General features: G+C 41.9%; 1 protein-coding gene across 1 annotated transcript in view; it reads right to left on the bottom strand.

Annotated features, from left to right (window-relative positions):
* Positions 1–23,559, bottom strand: part of LOC126266926 (quinone oxidoreductase-like) — a 68,484-nt gene that overhangs the window by 40,501 nt on the left and 4,424 nt on the right. The window contains exon 2 of the mRNA XM_049971617.1: positions 13,173–13,339. Coding sequence (XP_049827574.1) covers positions 13,173–13,339 — 167 coding nt within the window. The remainder of the gene's footprint in view (positions 1–13,172; positions 13,340–23,559) is intronic.

Here is a 23,559-nt window from a genome sequence, read left to right as displayed (position 1 = left end):
CACTAGTACAATGTGTTGTTCACGTGACGTTCATTGAACTGTTGCTCTTGGTAGAGAGCTGTGGTGATGACATGGCTCTGTTGTTCCTGCGTAGTGATTTGCAAAGACAGAAAAAAATCAAGATTCGAGCAGTGATTAAGTACCTCGTGAAGAAAGGTATGAAAGCAAAGGACATTCATGTCAATTTCCAGAATAAACTGGGGGACTCTGCTCTTTCATATTCAACTGTTGCCAAGTGGACAAATGACTTTAAATTTGGTCAGGAGAGCTTAGATGATGATCCACACAGTGGTTGGTCAAGCTGTGTCATTACGCCAGAAATCATTGCAACAGTGCAAAAAATAGTCATGGAGGGTCGCTGAATGAAAGTGCATGAAATTGCTCATGCTTGCCAGATGTCATCTCGAAGGCTATAACACATTTGAACTGAAGAATTAGAAACGAAAAAATTATCTGCAAGATGAGTGCCACAACTCTTGACACTGGATCAAACATGCATAAGAATGGCCATATCAGAACAATGTTTGGCACATTTTAGGAGAAACGAACAAGATTTTTTGTACCAGTTTGTGACCACAGATGAAACTTGGGTATGCTACTATACCCCAGAGACAAAACAACAGTCAAAGCCTTAGAAACATAATGATTCTCCACCATCAAAGAAAGCGAAGACAATTCCTTTGGTGGGGCAGGTAATGGCATCAGTGTTCTGAGATGCAAAGGAGATTCTGTTTGTAGATTATCTCCCCACTGGGCAGACAATTACTAGAGAATACTGTGCTAACTACCTGGACAAATTGCAACACAAGATACGCGAAAAAAGGCCAGGTTTAGTAATGAAGAAAGTCACCTTCCAGTAGGGCAATGCGTGCCCACACACATGTGCCATTGCCATGGCAAAATTACATGAACTAAGGTATGAATTGGTGCCACACTTGACTTATTCACCTGACATGGCTCCATTAGACTTCCATCTCTTCCCAAAACTGAAAATTTTTCTTGGTGGACGAAGATTCATTTCAAACAAAGAATTGATAGCTGGAGTTGATAACTATTTTGCAGGCCTGGAGGAAACTCATTTTCAAGATGAGATCAAAGCACTGCAACATTGTTTGACCAAGTGCATTAATCTACAAGGAGACTACATAGAGAAATAAAAATAAAAGTTTCAGAGATGTAAGTACTTTTTTTTCTATTCCGTTCTGAGGACTTTTCAAACCATCGACATATTAAGGACTAGTTACAAAAGTTGTGAGCAATCTTGCCCTAGGGGATAACGTAATGGCTTTATGACACCCTTCCCAATTGAACCACTGCATACATCTGGGGCAGAAGGAGTGCAGTGTCATACTGATAAGTGGGCTTGAACCGCTAAGTTCTTTGTAAATTTGCCTCAATCACTGAAATATTGTCACATCCCCACTCAACCAGTGAAGTTCTTTTCATTTCCTCCTTCCCTTCTGGGGGCTTCACTTGTTTTGTCAGGCAGTATACACACATTTAACGTGTACATCAATTAATTTAAAAAAAAACTTCAATTACTTCAACATTATGCCCACCGATATACTTACAAAAATTCTTCTATTTCATACATATATTTGTCAATTAGCAAGTTTTGCAAATGTCATTCAATTTGCTTATAGGGCAAGTCTCCCACAGAGAGCAGTAAATTTACAGTGTCATGTCAATGTATTTAAAGCTGTTTTGACATTTTCTGAGTCTAGTATATTCTATGTCTTAGTCATTTCTATTTCTGGTGTTGAAGTTGTGGACAGTGCTTCTACGTGATGAGTTCTGTATGTGCTATTTTACTAAAAGAAGGCAGCCTTTAATGAAGAATTAAGGTAAGATAGTTTTGTTATCATTTGTCTGTTGGGATTTACTACAATTTTCAAAGTGAAATAAACAATAGCAAGAAACCTATATAAAGAAACATACATAACATACAAACGGATAACGCAACAGTTTTTACTGGATTTTTTTCCAGTACGCAGCTCACTGAAGACATGGTATGTATGCATCCCTATTTACCACAGAAATTTCTTTTTTTCCCCAGAAATTATTTTTGTTTAGACAATACTTGGCTACTATAAAATGTAAACATTTAAAGGTCTGGGGTAAGATTTTTTATTAACGTGTAAATGAAAAAAAAGTATAAATGTTTTAAATGTTTCCATCTCCTTTAGGACCATCACAATTAGGATCATTGGATGGAACATTAGCATATCAGCTTTTTGGAGATACATATTTTGTATTTTTGTTTCTCTGACATGTTCAACATCCTTCCAGATCTCCTCTTAATCTGACACTGTAATCATTCATCTTCTAGTATATGGGTCCTTGGCATCCTGTAGGCCGTCCAATAAAATTATTGGACAACATGGTTGTGGAGAGAAGCAGCAATTAGTATTAATAATCAATAATTCAAGAACAGTCTTAATCGTATTTATTATTGTTATAATACCGCCAACTGGTTTCAACCTGACGTAGGGGTCATCTTCTGGGCATTTACACCATTGGTCGACTGCTGGTGGTGTCACTCCTGTCTACATAATGGCAGGAAACTATCAACTGCCGTTATGTAGACAGGAGTGACACCACCAGCAGTCAACCAATGGTGTAAATGCCCAGAAGATGACCCCTACGTCGGATTGAAACCAGTTGGCGGTATTATAACAATAATAAATGTGATTAAGACTGTTCTTGAATTATTGTCCAATAAAATTTCAGGCATGCAGCCACCTAAGGTTCACTTCTTCTTCTGATATTCTGGCTGTATACCATCCAGCCATCTTCAGAGTGAGCCAGATGACCTGGCTGCATGCCCAAAATTTTATGGAACAATCATTGCACTGCGAAAATATGAAGATGCACATTCTGTAGCCACACATTACATTGGCACTGTGAACCAAAATTCTAGAGATACTCATTTTTTGTGGAGAATGTTGGTAGCTGGACGCCTGCAAGTATAAATCAGTGTGGGTGGGCTTGCAGTACATGTTACACATCCGTTGATTCCAAAAACCTCCTGACATCAGTCTTCCTCCTAACCCCTTTTCCCTCTTGATTTCTTTTCCAAATTCTCTCTCTTCCTCTGTTCTATATCCCAGTAGCAGCTGAAAATAACTGACACAGCTAGGCATTATTGAACTGTATGATACCTTCAAATAGTGAAGTATACAATCACTGGATATTTCATGATCAAAAGTTTGTCTTTTCACTAAATTCATATTTTAATGTGCTGTTGGGCAATGGGATTACTTTTTTGGATGTAAGTAAGAGGTTTTTGTTTCGTTTTGAAATTCTTCTTCAAGAATGTGCAAGTTAATGATATAAGGTAAAAATACAAAGGTACTAGATACTTCACTGTTCAGCAGAATGTAAATGTTCAAAATATTTATGAAGGGATTATTACTTGATTGAATATGTAGTGATGGTACTCACAACTGCTGAGAGTACTGCACCACAACTGATAAGCCACAGTTGTAACACTCATTGCGCAGCAGCCGTATGTGTTGGCAGTACGAACTATACTGAGGTTTGTCAGGGGCTACAGCTGCCATTCCATGTGTATCACACGTGTGGATGGCGACTGGTAGATGCCTCATTAAATACCAGAGCCTTGAGCTATAGCACACGGTTCTCTTCAGTGTGCCGAGTCATGTGCAGTCTGCAGTTACTGCCAAGTCTACAAGCTGCAGTGTTCATACATCGTCTCCAAGACTTAGGCTCCGTACGCATCATAGGCCAACTCTGGACTCTATGTAGGCACCACTCAGAGGCTCAGTGACAGGACTTCAACGTTTTAGAGGACTTGTAACAATTTCAAATGTCTAATTGTGCTGGACATTTTACAAGGAGGAGGATCATTTAAGTTTATCAGTATCTTCATATTTAATAAATATCATTTTATTAATAATTTTGGGAATTGTTCTGATTGAAGATAACCTGTGCTGCCCTCCTGCATTCCCAACAAAATGGCGCAGTCAGCAATTTCTGTGTGATATACCATTTTCTCTACAGTGACCAGCAGCTAGTGGAAAAAACAAAAAGTGTACTGCTTGCACATAATAATTTACAGTGCATATGGGCAATTTGCTTTATCAGAATGGCAGACAGCAGAACTTAATTTAACAGTATTTAACAGTATTTCTCATTTATCATACATATTTATGGGATTCATTATTTACCATGATACCAGATGAACTTATTATTTTTCTCTCAGTCACAACAGACGATTCTCTCATAGCTGCTCTTCAAACATTGCTGCTTAGACAAGAGGGACAAAGCAATAAAATCACTGTGCCACCTTTTTGTAGTTGTGACGAGAACATAGAAGACTGGAAAATCTAAGTTCAGCAACTACAGCGGCACTTTGCGGCCAACAGTATTAAAGGTGAATAGCATTGATCATTTTTTCTAAGCTGGATAGGCAAAGAGAACTTCAGCCTCCTTGCAAACTTTTCTTTGAGTCTGACCTGGACAAGTGCACTTTTGAGCAGATTATTACATCTCTGACAGATTACTATGACAGCAAAATCTATGTTGCTGTCCCTCAATTCAAATTCTTTTGATACATCAGACGGCCACAGCAAACCTTCAAGGAACAGCTTACTGAGCTATGTGGTCTTACTAGAAGTTTCAACTTTGATCATTCATATGGAAAATTATTTGCTGGTGAAATGCTGCATGACCCAATTAATCTGGACATTCCTGATGAAAGAATCCATTCTCAAAACAATTTAAGCACTAGAATCCAAGCCTGTCAGATGTTGTGCAAATTCTCAAATCATGGAACACTTGTGATTCAGCAAACACTGACATGCCATTTCCTGCAATTGCTTCTGTTGACAAAGTGCAACAGCAAACAGCTTACAGCAAGTGTGGCTAGCCACAGCCCTGCAGCCAGCATAAGCACAGCATTCTTGTAAACAAGAAACATGCTTGCACATACACAAATAGTCATTACATGCATCTGCTGGAAACAAATTAAAATCATGCCCACGATGCTTTGTCCTAACGTAAACTTTGTCCTCATAAAGATGCTGTATGTTTTTTTCTGTACCAAACCTGGTAATATACAGCAAATCTGTTCTCAAAAGTTACATTCACAAAAGCCTTCAGCATGTAGGCAGCAAGTAGAATGGCTGGATGTAAATATTATTAATGTGACCAAAACGTCAAGTTGACACAGATAATGTAAATTTGCACCTGCATCTGCCACAAAGAACCATGTTGACCATTATTTAGAAAACTTAAAATATTAACTCTGCCATTCTTATACATATATGAGATTATTATATTTTTGTGCACCAGACATGAATTATTTGAGGGAAACCATTTTGTCCATTCACATGATACCAGAAACAAACAAACAAAATTTATGCTCCCCACCCACCATCTCAGACTGTATGCCCAGGGACCTCAATACATGGGAATGAAAATCAGTAATAAATTAAAAGGGGATGCAGATGAATTTAGGTTCACTTAAAAGAAAGCTATATGAGGTAGTGACGCTGGAGTGTTATTACTCAGTGGATGAATTCATGCAGGACAAACTGGAAATTTGAGCTGGATACAATGTGTTACACATTCCAAGACAATATCCTTAGAGTGTTATCATTTATTGTAGTGCTATTGTTTATTAATGTAGAAATGATTGTAACTGTATTATAAATTTTTGACATGTCTCCTATACCCAAACCAAATGGATTGCAAATGTACATCATGAGATGAATAAAACACAATTCACACTGCTACTGCTAATCAAACAAAACCTGTCCAGACCTGATCAAAGGTTACTAGAAGTTCAAATAAATTGTTCATTTCTCTGAAGATTGGTCAGCACAATGTGCAGTTGCAACTAGACATAGATGCACCTCTAACTTTATTAAATTGAAATACACTCCTGGAAATGGAAAAAAGAACACATTGACACCAGTGTGTCAGACCCACCATACTTGCTCCGGACACTGCGAGAGGGCTGTACAAGCAATGATCACACGCATGGCACAGGGACACACCAGGAACCGCGGTGTTGGCCGTCGAATGGCGCTAGCTGCGCAGCATTTGTGCACCGCCGCCATCAGTGTCAGCCAGTTTGCCGTGGCATATGGAGCTCCATCGCAGTCTTTAACACTGGTAGCATGCCACGACAGCGTGGACGTGAACCGTATGTGCAGTTGACGGACTTTGAGCGAGGGCGTATAGTGGGCATGCGGGAGGCCGGGTGGACGTACCGCCGAATTGCTCGACACGTGGGGCGTGAGGTCTCCACAGTACATCGATGTTGTCGCCAGTGGTCGGCGGAAGGTGCACGTGCCCGTCGACCTGGGACCGGACCGCAGCGACGCACAGATGCACGCCAAGACCGTAGGATCCTATGCAGTGCCGTACGAGACCGCACCGCCACTTCCCAGCAAATTAGGGACACTGTTGCTCCTGGGGTATCGGCGAGGACCATTCGCAACCGTCTCCATGAAGCTGGGCTACGGTCCCCCACACCATTAGGCCATCTTCTGCTCATGCCCCAACATCATGCAGCCCGCCTCCAGTAGTGTCGCGACAGGCGTGAATGGAGGGACGAATGGAGACGTGTCGTCTTCAGCGATGAGAGTCGCTTCTGCCTTGGTGCCAATGATGGTCATATGCGTGTTGGCGCCGTGCAGGTGAGCGACCACAATCAGGACTGCATACGACCGAGGCACACAGGGCCAACACCCGGCATCATGGTGTGGGGAGTGATCTCCTACACTGGCCGTACACCTCTGGTGATCGTCGAGGGGACAATGAATAGTGCACGGTACATCCAAACCGTCATCGAACCCATCGTTCTACCATTCCTAGACCGGCAGGGGAACTTGCTGTTCCAACAGGACAATGCACGTCCGCATGTATCCCGTGCCACCCAACGTGCTCTAGAAGGTGTAAGTCAACTACCCTCGCCAGCAAGATCTCCGGATCTGTCCCCCATTGAGCATGTCTGGGACTGGATGAAGCGTCGTCTCACGCGGTCTGCACGTCCAGCACGAACGCTGGTCCAACTGAGGCGCCAGGTGGAAATGGCATGGCAAGCCGTTCCACAGGACTACATCCAGCATCTCTACGATCATCTCCTTGGGAGAATAGCAGCCTGCATTGCTGCAAAAGGTGGATATACACTGTACTAGTGCCGACATTGTGCATGCTCTGTTGCCTGTGTCTATGTGCCTGTGGTTCTGTCAGTGAGATCATATGATGTATCTGACCCCAGGAATGTGTCAATAAAGTTTCCCCTTCCTGGGACAATGAATTCACGGTGTTCTTATTTCAATTTCCAAGAGTGTACTTACAGATTGCTTGGCAGTCCACTACTGGTTCTTTCAAATACATGTCCAACAAATTAAGATGGTGCAAACCTTAACATTTTAGGAATATGTGTTTTAAATGATACTTACAAGAACAACACAAGATAAGTGCCACTTACTGTCCTTAGTGCAGCTTTGAGCAAGAACATCTTTGGTTTGGGCGCTTTTGATCTCTTTGGACTAAAAATACAGATCAATGTGCTGCACATGGCTTCTCACACATCTTTTACTGATGTTAATGCCTTGTGTGATGAATTTCAAATTTTATTTGAAGGCTCTCTGGGGTGCACAAAAGATTATGCTGCACATATTACTCTCTGCCCAGATGCACGTCCAGAATTTTGTAGGGTGCTCCCTGTCACTCATGCATGTTGTGAAAAATTTGCAACAGAACTATGTTGCTTGCAAAGCATTTGTGTTTTGCAGCCTGTTACAGCAAGTCAGTAGGCATCACCTGTCATTGTAATAACCAAACCTAATGAAGACATTAGAATTTCTGTGGATTTCAAATCTGCTGTAAATGCCCAGACCATAGTTGACACTTTTCTTCTGCCTCATCCTGAATATCTGATTGACAAACTTCAATCTGCCACATCTTTCTCAAATGTTTATCTAAACGATGCCTGCCTCCAGATACCACTGGATGAAGAAATCCAACAGTTCATGGTGATCAATTCTCACATTGGCCTCTTTTGTTTTCAACATTTACCATTTGGCAGCTCTTCTGCTTCTGCTTTATTTCAAAAGTACTTAAAACAACTACTGTTTTATGTTCCATGTTGTTCCACATATCTGAATTACTTTTTAGTTTCAGAGATATTGTCTGAGGATCACGTGAACAACCTCAGAAATGTTTTTACTGTTTCAGCTTCAGCTGGTCTTAAATGTAATTGTGACAAATGTGTCTGTTATGTTCCTGAGTTGGAATATTTGGGCAATATGACCGATAAATCAGAAATTCACCCAGCTCAAAAGCATTTGGACACTATTTGTCAGCTACCAGTGCTGAAGAATGTGTCGGAACTACAGACTGTTGTGGGGAAGCTGCTTATTACATTAAATTGCCACTCCACTTCATCACCTTTTGTAGAAGCATGTTCCTTTTCAGTGGGCAAGGAAACATCTGCGAGCTTTTCAAAAACTTTTTCTTGGTGACCCTTGCCTCATGCCTTTTGATCTGGTGAAGCCACTTCTCCTTGCAATGGATGCTTCTAATGTCAGGATAGTGGCAGTGTTCTCACATAAATGAGCTCCTCCAAATTACAGCCACATAGAGAAGGAGGCTCTGTCCATGATCTTTGGTGTCTCTAAATTTCATCAATATCTCTATGGAAGAGGATTTACTTTAATCACTGATCACAAGCCATTGACTTCTTTGTTTCATCCGTCCAAGAATATACTGGATTGAACAGCTCAGAAACTTCAATATTGGGCATTGACTCTTTCCAACTGTAATTATGATATTGTCTAAAGGCCCACCACTAAGCATGCAAATGCTTCACATCTGAGGGTGAGTGAAGACACAGTTTTTGATTCATTGGAAGATTCTTGTTGTCAACTGGATCAGTCTGAACTTCAAACATTGCAATCCTTTGCGATCGATGTGTGAATCATTGCTTCAGCCACTACACGTGATCCACCATAAAATGACTTTTCAGTTCATTCAACATGGATAGCCAATGGAATCAAGACTTGATTATGGCACTTTTTCACCACAAAGCAATGAGGAAATCAAACACTTTGTAAGAACTTTTAAGGCGCAAATGATGAAGCTCAACCAAGAACATTCCAGAGCGAGTGCTCTCCTCTTGTTTCCCTGTTCTTATCACTCTCTGCCCTCTAATAGCAAGTCCCCAGCAGAGCTCTTACATGGACGTCCTGATTGTACTATTTTGAGCTTATTACACCCTCAAACTGTGCCATCTCCTCAGCAGTTTCACACAAACTTCACAGTGTCTGACAAAGTGTACATCCATGTATAAAATCAGTGAAATGCTCCGGGGCTGGGCACTGTCATTGCCGCTCATGGTCGGACACATTACAGTGTCACATGAGCTTCTGGCCACATCTGTCGTTGCCACCAGAACCAATTAAAGCCCCGCTCTTATGATGATTACAGTGATTCTGCTTCAAACCTTCCTTCCGCCATCACGACCTTCAGCAGACCACACATTTGGCCTTTGGGCCACAGGGCCTCCCTCTGGCTTTGTGGTGTCTCCTCTGGCCTAACCCATCTCCAGGTCACTACTTTTGCATGCCTTGGAGCAGCCTTCACCAGTGGTACTATCTTCTCCACTGCCAGCCTGCATGAATGAGGACTCCCTGTTGCCAGACGACCTTGCCCCCATGGACCTGGATGTGCTGACATCATCTCTGTCATCGAATACCTTCAAGAACCACCAGGGATGCCTCACCTACTGGTGCCCTTAAAGACCTGCTCTGAGCATGCACCCTGAAAAACGGTTTCCTGGTGAATGTTTCCTCATGCTTGCAAGACAGATGCCGGGTTGTCAGTTGGTGGGTGCCGTCTGACACAGTTCTGCCACTCATCTACGCCCAGCAATGCTACGCCCAGCAGCAGTGCATCTTCCCCCCCCCCCCCCCTCCACATAGTTCTCCAACAACAGTGCATTGATTCAGGGAGGAAGAGATGTGGTGATAGTACTCATGGCTCCAGAGAGTACCACACCACAATCAATAAGCCACACTTGTAACACTCGTAGTGCAGCAGCTGTATCGGTTGGCGATACAAACTATACTGACATCCGCCAGGGGCTGCAGCTGCCAATCTGTGGCCATCACATGTGTGGACAGCAATTGATCGTTGCCGCATTAAATAATGGAGCACTGAGGTATGGAGCACGATTCTCTTCAGTGTGCTGAGGTGCGTACAGTCTCAAGTTACCATTGAGTCTATAAGCTGCAGTGTTTGTCTGTCATCTCCAAGCTCAAGCTCCATATGCACTGTAGGCCATCTCTGGACTCTGAGTAGGCATCTCTCAGAGGCACAGTGACAGGACTTTAACATTTTAGAGGACTTGTAACGATCTGCAATGTCTAATTGAACTGGACATTTTACAAGGAGAAGCATCATTTAAGTTGAGTACTTGTTCATATTTAATAAATATCACTTTATTACTAATTTTGGGAATCTTTCTGATTGAAGATAACGTATACTGTTCTCCCAAATTCCCAAAAGAATACTTTATTCAATTAAGAAAACGTGTGAATGAATCCCCTCCCCCATATTGATGATGTTTTGTTGAACGGTTCGGATGCCAACACTTGTTGATGGCCCAGCAATGAAGTAAAATCTAAAATAAAACTGTTGATTCAGACATATATACAGCATCAAATTTTAGCAGTATAAACACCATTTTCTAACAGTTTTTTTAGACAACATAAGACTTTAAACAACTTATAATGTAATAAATCTTGAAAAATTATTGGAAATTAGTAAAGTTAATTGTGATTAAAACTGTAATAACAAAAACTTATATCTAATTGTTACAAAAATATAAATGCAAATGTGAAGACACCACAGAGGCTCATTATGTGGGGTCTGATTTGTCAAACAGGGTGTATGTTCCTGCATAGGAAGCAGTAGCATATCTCTAGATTATTCACTTAAAGCACTTGAAATACTGTAAGTACACTTTCTAAGGATAAATGGCATCTAGCATCAAATATCTGCCAACAGAGGCTTTTCAGCATCTCCTTAACACTGTCCCCTTCAGCATCTCCTTATCACTGCCCCCGGGAGTAAACAAACCTGTGACCTTTCATGCTGCACTTCTTTGTACGCATTCAATACCCCCTTGTGACATTACAAGTAGTTGACTTGCACAGTGTGAGCTGGCAGAAGGGAGGTTAACTGATTGTGTGGTAGCTTGGCAAGGCTGGCCCCACATAAGGAGAGTGGCCAGTGGGTGTGGGATTTTCCCTGGCAGATAGACGCAGGCATGGGTGAGGCACTTGTAGAAATACGATGGCAACTACAGTGAACAAAATATAAGATGGATACTGGATTTTCACAGAAACTACATTACAGGCCTCAAGAATGATTCGATTTAACAAAATACACCAAAAACATTGCACCAATGAGATGAGGTCATTGCAAATTTAACCACGATTCTATAGCAAGTGTTTAAGAGTTACAACTGCTATTGTAATTATGAATAGTGCACTGGACAATAGAAAATAGTAATGATTAAATGCCATTGAATCTTATATGAAATATCAAATGATAGGCTACACTTCAAATCCTGCTTGTATATCAAAAGTTACAGATGATTTTATAAAACATAGATATGCAGATATACCACAGTTGTACATTCTCCACAAGCTACACACAGTATAAAGGCAGCATGAGTTAACTAGTTCCTCTTACCTAATCCAAGTAAGGACCATCTACAGTCAGCTGTTAGATATACTTTAAATGATTATTCATATAAATGGCCATAAATAAAAATTGCATTAAATTGTTATGGAAGAGTGAATGATTTGTTTGAATGAACATGTATCTAGAAGGGCAGAAGGATGCACTTTCAACAAGCTAGCAATATTTACTTTGTAATTTAATGAAATTGTTTCACATTATAAACCTGAGTTAAGCAGGCTTAAGAATTTTGGTAACAACTTAAATAATACAGTATCATTTTTGTAACAAAAGGTCACAAAATGATCATAATAATTGTAGGATTATTCTAGAATTATGCTTATACTTGCAAGCAGCCTTGATTTTGAATGGTGGTCAGTGTTCCAATATTTAACATGGATTCAGTACTATGTGACATCAACAAAAATATTTAAGGGCAAACAGCAGTGCACATCCAGTCTTTGGTCAATGGTTTACAACCTTTTGACAAGGGAGGCTTTCATCTTTTGAAAACAGTATTGTGTCAGTGGATGCGTTTGGTGGCAGTCAAAATAGTCAGGGCAGTAAAGCAGTTGCATTAGTATAATACTTTCACTTTGTCTGGGTGCCGATCATTGGACTTGGAGTAATTTTGCAGAGTGCAAGCTCATGCTTAATTTTTTGTTGGACTTAGAATAGTTCTGGATAAGCACTGGCTCAAACTTAACTTTAACACTGACTCAGAATACAAGACGGTGGTTTCAGTGGTTGAGTTTTTCTGCAGCTAACAAGTGTGACTTGTATGTGAATAGTGATTATTTAGGATAATGTGCTTTAGTTTTATACTGGAATGCTATATGTGGACCACCGCTCAACTGCTTCAGGCAAGTCATCCTGAGACCACGAGATCTGGAACAACTGTCTCAACACGCCAGCACTGGTTCTAGAAAGCAGCTCGCTGGCCATCGACTCAGGGGCAGTGGGTCACTGCCATTATATCAACAGGCTGCCACCTTCCGGACAGCACAGCATGGCTCTATGCCACAACATACGCTAGCTGAGACTGCCCAGAGTTGCGAACACTCCTGACAGTAACAGTCCATCACAGGCCCCAACCCAGCTGATGGTGTGCTCTGTCAAACTGCCACTTCCTAGTGGGGGTGCCACAATAAAGCTTTTGGAATTATAGGGTCTTTAATTGGTGCTGCATGGCATCTCCCAATTCCCCCCACCCAAATCCAAGAATCTATTACAATAACAATAATATTAAAACTATAGTGTATTTGTGGTGGCAAACATGCACTGCAAACATTACTATGCCAGCAGATCAAAAGCAACCCCAGACATTTGAAACTACCTCCAAGACAGTCCATCATTGTAATAATAAGACACTTTTATGAAATTATAAGGCAATTCCCATGTATGCATCAGTTTCCTTGTAAACCAAGAGGATTTTGAAATATATGTACTTTGTTACCAGTCCCCTGTAGGCTGTGACATATGGAATGTAAAGACCAGCTCCTTGTGCAAAGGTCAGTCTGTGTGCCAGTGGAAAAACATTATCTTCTGGACAAGCGACATACTCTGCATAGCCACCATTCCTGTCCTGCAACTCTGCAAACACTCTCTGGCCTTTCTGCAACAAGAAACAGTCAAGCACATATCAACAAGAGTATACAGTAAAAGCAAAGTAAAGTAAATACACTCCTGGAAATGGAAAAAAGAACACATTGACACCAGTGTGTCAGACCCACCATACTTGCTCCGGACACTGCGAGAGGGCTGTACAAGCAATGATCACACGCACGGCACAGCGGACACACCAGGAACCGCGGTGTTGGCCGTCGAATGGCGCTAGCTGCGCAGCATTTGTGCACCGCCGCCGTCAGTGTCAGCCAGTTTGTCGTGGCATTCGGAGCTCCATCGCAGTCTTTAACACTGGTAGCATGCCACGACAGCATGGACGTGAACCGTATGTGCAGTTGACGGACTTTGAGCGAGGGCGTATAGTGGGCATGCGGGAGGCCGGGTGGACGTACCGCCGAATTGCTCAACACGTGGGGCGTGAGGTCTCCACAGTACATCGATGTTGTCGCCAGTGGTCGGCGGAAGGTGCACGTGCCCGTCGACCTGGGACGGGACCACAGCGACGCACAGATGCACGCCAAGACCGTAGGATCCTACGCAGTGCCGTAGGGGACCGCACCGCCCCTTCCCAGCAAATTACGGACACTGTTGCTCCTGGGGTATCGGCGAGGACCATTCGCAACCGTCTCCATGAAGCTGGGCTACGGTCCCGCACACCGTTAGGCCGTCTTCCGCTCACGCCTCAACATCATGCAGCCCGCCTCCAGTAGTGTCGCGACAGGCGTGAATGGAGGGACGAATGGAGACGTGTCGTCTTCAGCGATGAGAGTCGCTTCTGCCTTGGTGCCAATGATGGTCGTATGCGTGTTTGGCGCCATGCAGGTGAGCGACCACAATCAGGACTGCATACGACCGACGTACACAGGGCCAACACCCGGCATCATGGTGTGGGGAGCGATCTCCTACACTGGCCGTACACCTCTGGTGATCGGCGAGGGGACAATGAATAGTGCACGGTACATCCAAACCGTCATCGAACCCATCGTTCTACCATTCCTAGACCGGCAAGGGAACTTGCTGTTCCAACAGGACAATGCACGTCCGCATGTATCCCGTGCCACCCAACGTGCTCTAGAAGGTGTAAGTCAACTACCCTGGCCAGCAAGATCTCCGGATCTGTCCCCCATTGAGCATGTTTGGGACTGGATGAAGCGTCGTCTCACGCGGTCTGCACGTCCAGCACGATCGCTGGTCCAACTGAGGCGCCAGGTGGAAATGGCATGGCAAGCCGTTCCACAGGACTACATCCAGCATCTCTACGATCGTCTCCATGGGAGAATAGCAGCCTGCATTGCTGCAAAAGGTGGATATACACTGTACTAGTGCCGACATTGTGCATGCTCTGTTGCCTGTGTCTATGTGCCTGTGGTTCTGTCAGTGTGATCATGTGATGTATCTGACCTCAGGAATGTGTCAATAAAGTTTCCCCTTCCTGGGACAATGAATTCACGGTGTTCTTATTTCAATTTCCAGGAGTGTATTTGGCAAAACTGAAATTCTGACACTAGCCACAGTCGGATTTTGAAATAAATTCGGTGTGATAAGTACAAATTTGTGCAAGACCGGGTCTTGGATACAGATTTCCTGCTTTAAGCCTGTGGTCATCTAAACCACTTTCATTTTTGAAGCACGCTTCATGCCAAAACCAAATGCCCAACTTCTTGCTCACTACATACGTAGCATTTTCTGTCCATTACCCTCATTGATTGCAGCCTCATGCTGGTTCCCAAAGGAGGTCAGACAGAAGATGTATCCAAAATGAATGATCATTGTCATCAAAGAGCATATATTTATGTGTGAGGTATCTTTCTTTCAGGAATGTTTTTGATCCCACAGTCATATATAACCAAAAGGTAACAGGCATTTTTGTTGTCTTTAATGAATCTTTATTTATTCATCAACATCAGCTTTATCCCATTTAAAGTAACCCCACTCAGATATAATACACTTGTGCCAGTGCTTTTTCCAATCTTGGAAGCACTTCTAGAACTGACTTTTTCTTATGGTGTACAGCTCCTTTAGCAATTGTGCTTTTATCTCATCAATGGTGGCAAAACAACATGCTTTCATTGTTCTCTTTAGGCTCGGGCTTAGAGAGAAATCTCAAGGGGCCATGTCCAAAAATACAGTGGCTGAGGCAACACAATGATTTTGTTTTTTTGCTAAAGAATCACGAACAAGTGTTGAGGTGTGGCTGGGAGCATTTTTGTGATGCAATTTTCACAAGTGGTTTTGCCAAAATTCTGGTTGTGTTGTTTGGATTGCTTCATGCAAATGGTGCATAACTTCCAGATAGTATTTCTTATTGACCATAAGGCAGGATCTCATGATTTACTAGCGCATTGTAATAAAAGAAAATAGTGAGAAGGATTTTCACATGTGATCAAACTTGCAGATTTCCTCCCCCCCCCCCCCCCCCCCCTCCCCCTGGTTTTCTCGCAGTTTACATTGAGACAACTTGGCCTTGATTTCAATGCCCTACCTATATACCATGTCTTTTTCACCTGTTATAACTTTCTTAAGAAGTTCTCAATCATCATCGACATCATTCGCCAACTCCTCAGTGATGTCTCTGCAATGTTTTTGGTTGAAATTAAGGAATTTTGGAACAAACTTTGCTGCTACATGTTTCATCCCCAAAAACATTCAAACAGATTGCTTGGCATGAGCCAAAGTATATGCCAACATCATCAGCAACGTCTCTGATGGTGATCTGATCATTTTCCAGAACCATTTTCTTTACTTCTTCCACATTGTCATCAGTAACTGATGTGCTAGGGCATCCAAGCAGTCATCATCTTCAGCAATTTCTTGACCCTCTTTGAAACATTTACATGACTCATTTCTTCTTGCCTCACTCATTGTAGATTTGTCACAAGACACAGTCAACATTTTGAATGCAGTGCTGCACTTTATTCCATTTTTCAAGCAAAATTTAACACAAATTCTTTGACCCACCTTTTTCAAAAGTAAAAATTCACCGAGCGCTCAAGAACCCATGTAACCTTTTCAACTTCTAACAATAAACACAATATTCAAAACAGCTGAAAATGTAAACATACATCAGGAAAATGCGCACAAACAAGATAAAAAAAAAATAATTGAAAATCGGATTATAAAGCCCGCATCATTAAAAAAATTTCCATATTCTTTTAATCACATGTCATACATACATGACGAAACTAAAATTGCAAATTAGCCACAAGTGGGAATTGAAATGAATTCCGTGGCAAAAAATGAAAATTTGTACCAGACTGAGACTCAAAACCAGATTTCCCACTTTACATGAGTGGACATCTTAACCACTTTGGCTATCCGAGCAAGCTTCACATCCAACCCAAATTCCTAACTTGTTACACACTACATAAGTATTGTCCATGTCCATTACCCTCATTGTTCACAACTTCATGCTAATTCCCACAGGCTTTGGCCAAAATCATTCGAGAGTGGCAGAATGCCTCGTAAGGTTAAGTCACATCTGCATAGTTCAGATGGCCCAGGTTGTGAAGTAGCAACTGAAATCAGATATCAAGCATGTTGTTTATAGCTTATTGTTGTGCCACAGGGAAGTCCACTTTGCTCTTGGCAACAGTTTGGTGGTGTTCATTCATCCTGGTGGATAACTGGATGGTAGTATACCAATATTGCAGCAGAGACGGTATGACATAGCTGCTTTCACAAATGGCTAGCCTCTGACGTGGTGGGATAAGCTCCTGATAGGACTGCTGGGTGGGTTTATGGCAGGCCTTTTACCTGGGTCTTCCTCAGGGATATGATCACTGTGGCAAAGGGTTGGTATTGCAAGTGGCACAGGGATACACTTTGATGTCATGGAGGTAGGTTGGGCAACAGAAAACCACTTTAGGCATGATGGGTAGAATATTGGGTAGGATGTCCCTCATTTCTGAGCATGATGATAAATAATCAAAAGCCCTGGCGAAAGAAACAGTTCAGTTGTTCCAGTCCAGGATAGCTGGTTCTTGAGGTGATGTGGGGATGTGGCATGGGAAATCTGTTTGCGGACCAGGGCTGAGGGTAATGCTTCTCTGTGAGATCTGTCCAGGTGGGTGCTGTGGTTACTGGTCCTACATGTGTGCTCAGTTACTTATTTCCTACATTATTATTGAGTTCATTTCTGTCCAGAACCCTTCCCAAAGTAAGTATTTTTGTTCTAGTCCCATGTGCTTGCTCAACACAGCTCGGTTCTACGCAGGTGGCTGGCCCAACTGCCACACTTTTATGTCCCCATAATTATTTAATACATCAATTTCCACAACTGGGGCTTTCATTTTAGTATGTCACCCCATATACTTGCACATTAGTAGACCCTCCTCTTGTTCACAATTGGTGGTATCTGAAGATGTAAGCTTAGAAACTGTTTGTAGACTAAAGTAAGAAAATACTGGCAACTGAAGCAGATTTTTATTCTATAAATTCATTCCATGAAGTAATCATCTTGGGTTGAGTGATGTAATACATGCACAAACAGAAAGAGAACAGAATATTACCTTTTGTGACTATATGTGTTGTGGTTGGCAGGAGAGCCAACCGTGTTTTTCTAAAGGAGGCTGAAATGCACGAGTCTCAGCTCACGCAGGCGGGCGTGAGGTCTGGAACATGACAAGGAAATTAGAATTGAGAAAAACGGACATAGCTGGTGGAATACTTAACTTTAATCCATTCATGGAGAACGTCGCTCTTTATGGTACATGATTCACAATATCAATAGTACGGATACTGGCGCCTTGCTAGGTCGTAGCAAATAACGTAGCTGAAGGCTATGCTAACTATCGTCTCGGCAAATGAGAGCGTAGAAGTCAGTGAACCATCGCTAGCAAAGTCGGCTGTACAACTGGGCTGAGTGCTAGAAAGTCTCTCTAGACCTGCCGTGTGGCGGCGCTTGGACTGCAATCATTGATAGTGGCGACACGCGGGTCCGAGTATACTACCGGACTGCGCCCGATTTAAAGGCTACCACCTAGCAAGTGTGGTGTCTGGTGGTGACACCACATTCCTCCCCCACAAATCGGCATGTGGTTGTGGAATAAGGCTTCCGCTCGCCGTGGGGAGGACTGCATGTTGACGTATGCGACGAGGTGGGAAGCCTAACAACAGGCAAGGCTGTGCCACCCGCACCCTGCCATTCGGACCACGGGGGGAGCTAGGAAACGACTGAAAACCTGCTCCAGGGTGCACGCCAACATGCGGTGTATGCGCCCGTAGAGAGACAGGAGGGGTCAAAGGGTCGACCTCCATCGGGCCGGGGCACCCGACGGGCGAAGACGACACATGGTCTGGAGCAGGCAAGAGTTCCATGTCGGAGAACAACTGGTCCCGGGAAGCGATCGGCGGCGCGGGACAAGGGTATTGTCAGGAGCGCCCCACAGAGGTGTGATAGGGCTGCTGTTGTTTTCTGTATACATAAATGACTTGATGGATAGGGTGGGCAGCAATCTGTGTTGTTTGCTGATGATACTGTGGTGTATGGTAAGGTGTCAAAGTTGGATGACTGTAGGAAGATACAAAATGACTTAGACAAAATTTCTAGTTGGTGTGATGAATGGCAGCTAGCCCTAAATGTGGAAAAATGTAAGGTAATTCAGATAAATAGGAATAACAAACATGTAATGTTTAGACACAATATTACTAGTGTCCTGCTTGACACAGTCAAGTCATTTAAATATTTGGGTGTAACATTGCAAAAAAGGTACAAAATAGAATGAGTGTGTGAAGAACTGTGACAAGAAAGGCAAATGGCTGACTTTGGTTCATTGGGAGAATTTTAGGAAAGAGTGGTTCACCTGTAGAGGAGGACACAAAAATGGTGCTGGTGCAAACAATTCTTGAGTAATGCTTACGCGTTTGGGATCTATATCAGGTTCAGATTAAAGGAAGACATAGAAGCAATTCAGAAGTAGGCTGACAGATTTGTTACCAATAAGTTCAAACAACACATAAGTGTTACAGAGATGCTATGGGAATTCAAATGGGAATTCCTGGAGGAAAGGCAACAGTCTTTTTGAGAAACACTATTGAGAAAATTTAGAGAACTGGTATTTGAAGCTGACTGACAAACAACACTACAGCCACCAACATACATTATGTGTAAGGTCCATGGACATGAGATATGAGAAATTAGGGCTCATACAGAGGCGCATAGACAGTTGTTTTTCCCTCACTCTATCTGCAGGAGGAACAGGAAGGGAAATGACTAGCAGTGGTACAGGGTACGTGGCTTGTAGAGTATTTATGTAGATGTAGATGTATAATATATATTGTGCAGGGTATGTGAGGATTTTAAGTTCCTTAAAATGATTTCTGCAGACAGTTCTAGGGCATGGACTCCACTCATGTTACTTGTGGCTTTTTCCTGTGCATATAGCACTTTTCTAGCCAGTGACTGATTTCCAAAAATGTAATTCCCTTCACCATAATGGCATGAAAGTAACAATAATAAACTGATTTCGTGGTTTCCGTATTTTTAGAAGTGCAAATGAAGTGTAAAGTGTAAGCTGCAGAACACAGCCTTTTGCGTATATACAGGATGTGGTTTGTCCAGTTTAATTTGTTATCGAATTGTAAGCCCAGGTATTTTGAAGCACCCATGCTAGCTACCTGCTGGTCACCTCATTTTTCTCATATTTCTTCAGCTTTAAAGATTATTTGGAACTGAATAAAACTTGTTTTACCATAATTAACAGAAATACCATTTACATTAAACCACTTCACAACACTCCTAAAACTTATTAGGTTCCACCTTATGTTTGTCTACAGAATTATTCAAATGCTTCAAATGGCTCTAAGCACTATGGGACTTAACATCTGAGGTCATCAGTCCCCTAGACTTAGAACTACTTAAACGTAACTAACCTAAGGACATCACACACATCCATGCCCGAGGTAGGATTCGAACCTGTGACCGTAGCAGCAGTGCGGTTCCGGACTGAAGTGCCTAGAACCGCTCAGACACAGAGGCTGGCACAGAATTATTAATAAGTGCCATAGTGTCATCACTCATCAGTAGAGATGGCGAATTTACAATATTCTATGCAAAGAGGTAGGTCATTAATAAAATAATAAAAAGTAGGGAGCCAGAACTGAGCCCCTAGTCACTCCACATTTGGTGATACCCATTCTGCCAATGCTGAACACCTTCTCAACCAACCAATACAACCTTCTGCTTTCTGTTAGAAAGAAAGGTATGAATTAAGCAACTTTACTGCTGCTCCACTATACCTAGGTATTTACCTATGTGTAACGCTTTTGTTAGGATGCAAAACCCTCCAACCATTTTAATTTTTTTTGTTGTAGAACAATGTAACATCAGTTGCAAATGTAAGTATTGTTATCTTCTGCTGATAACCATATCTGAAATTTAAACTGACTTTCATTGATGATGTTATGATAACTAAGGTGCTTAATGACCCTGGTATGTATTAGTTTTTAGAAAAACGTGTGGGTAGTGACAATGCCTTATCTCCCTTCTGATACAGTGGTTTTACAACTGCATAGTTAAACCTTTTAGAAATTATTCCTTGCTTAAGTGATGCACTGAAAATATGGAAAAGGATTTTAGCTACATGGCTGAAGCAGCATTTTAATAACTTCATTATCTACATCAACATACTCCATAGGCCTTGTACAGTGCATGGTGGAAGCACATTGTATCTCTACTAGTGATTTCCTTTCCTGTTCCACATGCAAATAGAGTGAAAAGAAAATGACTGTATATATGCCTCCATATGGGCGCTAATTTCTCTTATCTTATCTTCATGGTCCATATACAAAATGTACAAAGGAGGCAGTAGAATCATTCTGTAGTCAACTTCAGATGTCGGTTCTCTAAATTTTCTCAGTAGTGTTTCATGAAACGAATGTCGGTTATCCTCCAGGGATTCCCATTTGAGTTAAGGTATTATCTCAGTAATAGGTGTTGACTGAGGTTACCAGTAACAAATCTAGCAGCCGACCTCCAAATTCTTTAATGTCTTCTTTAATCTGACCTGGTGTGGATCCTAAACACTCGAGAAGTACTCAAGAATGGGTTGCACTAGAGTTATACACACAGTCTCCTTTACAAAAAAACCACACCTCCTTAAAATTCTCTCAATAAACGAAATTTGATTATTTGCCTTTCCTGCTACCATCCTTACATGTTCATTCCATTTCATTTTGCTCCACAATGTTACACCTAGATATTTGATTGACATAACTGCGTCAAACAGCACACTACTAATGCTGTATTCAGATATTATGGGACTGTTTTTCCTACTCAGCTACATTTACGTATATTCTTCTACATTTAGAGCAAGCTGCCATTCATAAATGTTGTCAACTCTAAGAGAGTTTTTACTTTTCACTGTTCTAGGTACACTGGCTCAAAGAAAATTCATGGCTTCATTTACGGAGCCTCAGGATCATATTTGTTCCATGACTGTTAAAAAGCTTTTGTTGAGTACATCAACAACTGTTTTCCATCACTAACAAGATTGTCTTCATTTTTTATTTGGATATTTTAACTACAAACTGCACTCTTCCCCTCTTCCTTTGAAGTTCCAGATAGGTTTTACTTTGTTGTTTGAGGTATCAATTTACACTTTGTTGATTGATGTATCAATTTCTGCTTTCAAGAATATGTTCTTTGATAGTCTTGTTAAGAATTGTACTGTACAGTTTGCAAGCTCTAATCTTATTGGGATCAATTGATCTCTCGGCTGATGCAAAAAAGCTCACTTTCCATTCTCCAATAAATTTTGCTGCCATTAGTACTCCAAAGCTTATAGCCTGATTTAAACAGGCTTTCTCTTACTATCTCACTGGGAAACAATTATTTAAATAAAACTCATTAATACATGTATTAAATTTAATGTTAACATCAACAGCAGCATATATAGACACCAATTCGCAAACTGTACCATAGCTGACGATCAAAGTTCTCCATGGTGTGTTTGTTTATAATCGTCAAGTTTTTCAAATGATATTTTCTTTTATGACATTGTAGGCTTCCCCAGTGTAATAGTTCTTGAAAGTCTCCTTTTTTGCTGCCAGATCACAAAATGAACATGATACAATATTTTGTCAATCATTCTGTCCACCATCTTCAGGAGAATGCTGCTGTTGCTGAGTGCCACTTGCCACAGTTACTGCCCCCACGTCTGGGCTGGCGGTGCTGCCCCAGGCAGAACACTGACATATTGCTCTCAAAGACTATTTTCTAACAGAATGAGATTTTCACTCTGCAGCGGAGTGTGCATTGATATGAAACTTCCTGGCAAATTAAAACTGTGTGCCCGACCGAGACTCGAATTCGGGACCTTTGCCTTTCGTGGGCAAGTGCTCTACCATCTGAGCTACCAAAGCACGACTCACGCCCGGTACTCACAGCTTTACTTCTGCCAGTATCTTGTCTCCTACCTTCCAAACTTTACAGAAGCTCTCCTGTGAAGATTTTCAAACACTTGGGCTGGCTGCACCAATGAGTGTCATGTTTTGATGCATGTGTAGGGTTCCATGGCCTGCTAAAAGGAAAACCCTTATCTTTATTAATCACATTGGCTGCCAACCTAATTTCAATTGCCTCTTCATAAACACTACTTCAAAAAGCTGACATGTACCCGAAAGAAATTTGATAAGACTTTGATAGTTGCCAGTACTTGCAGTTTGTGGAACAGTGTTTATAAAGAGGCACCTGAAGTTAGGGTGGCAGGCCATTTGATTAATGAAGATAAGGGTTTTCCTCTTAGCAGGATATGAAATCTTTTACTACCTTGAATCAAAACACAATGTTCTTTTGTGTGGCCAGCCCAAGTGTTTAGTCTTTGAGGGTGATATATTATTTGTGCCAGTGTTCTACTAGGAGTGGCACCATCAGCCCACTCTTGGGGCCAGTGATTGTGCTGGGTGCAACATGTGCCATGCGTCATACTTAAGCCTATATAGGATGACAACTTGCAGCCTCAGCATCAGTTTTCAGTGGGACTCAACAGCAGTAGCATTCTCCTGAAGAGAGCAGATAGGTGGATCACTGAAATATCGTATCATGTTGATTGTTAGGATCCAGCAGCAAACCCAAGGAGACTATCAAGAAATTTACTTTTCTCTGTACATTTACATGGTTTATGGTGAGGAATTGTTCATCATGGTCAGAAAGGCGATTAATAATATTTTTGACAGGTAATTATTATATCTATACATCTCTACAAACTACCA

The sequence above is a fragment of the Schistocerca gregaria genome, chromosome 4 (assembly GCF_023897955.1).
Source record: "Schistocerca gregaria isolate iqSchGreg1 chromosome 4, iqSchGreg1.2, whole genome shotgun sequence".
Lineage (NCBI taxonomy): Eukaryota > Metazoa > Arthropoda > Insecta > Orthoptera > Acrididae > Schistocerca > Schistocerca gregaria.
Note: the sequence above shows the minus strand (reverse complement) of the source record. Positions and strands in the feature narration are given on the sequence as shown.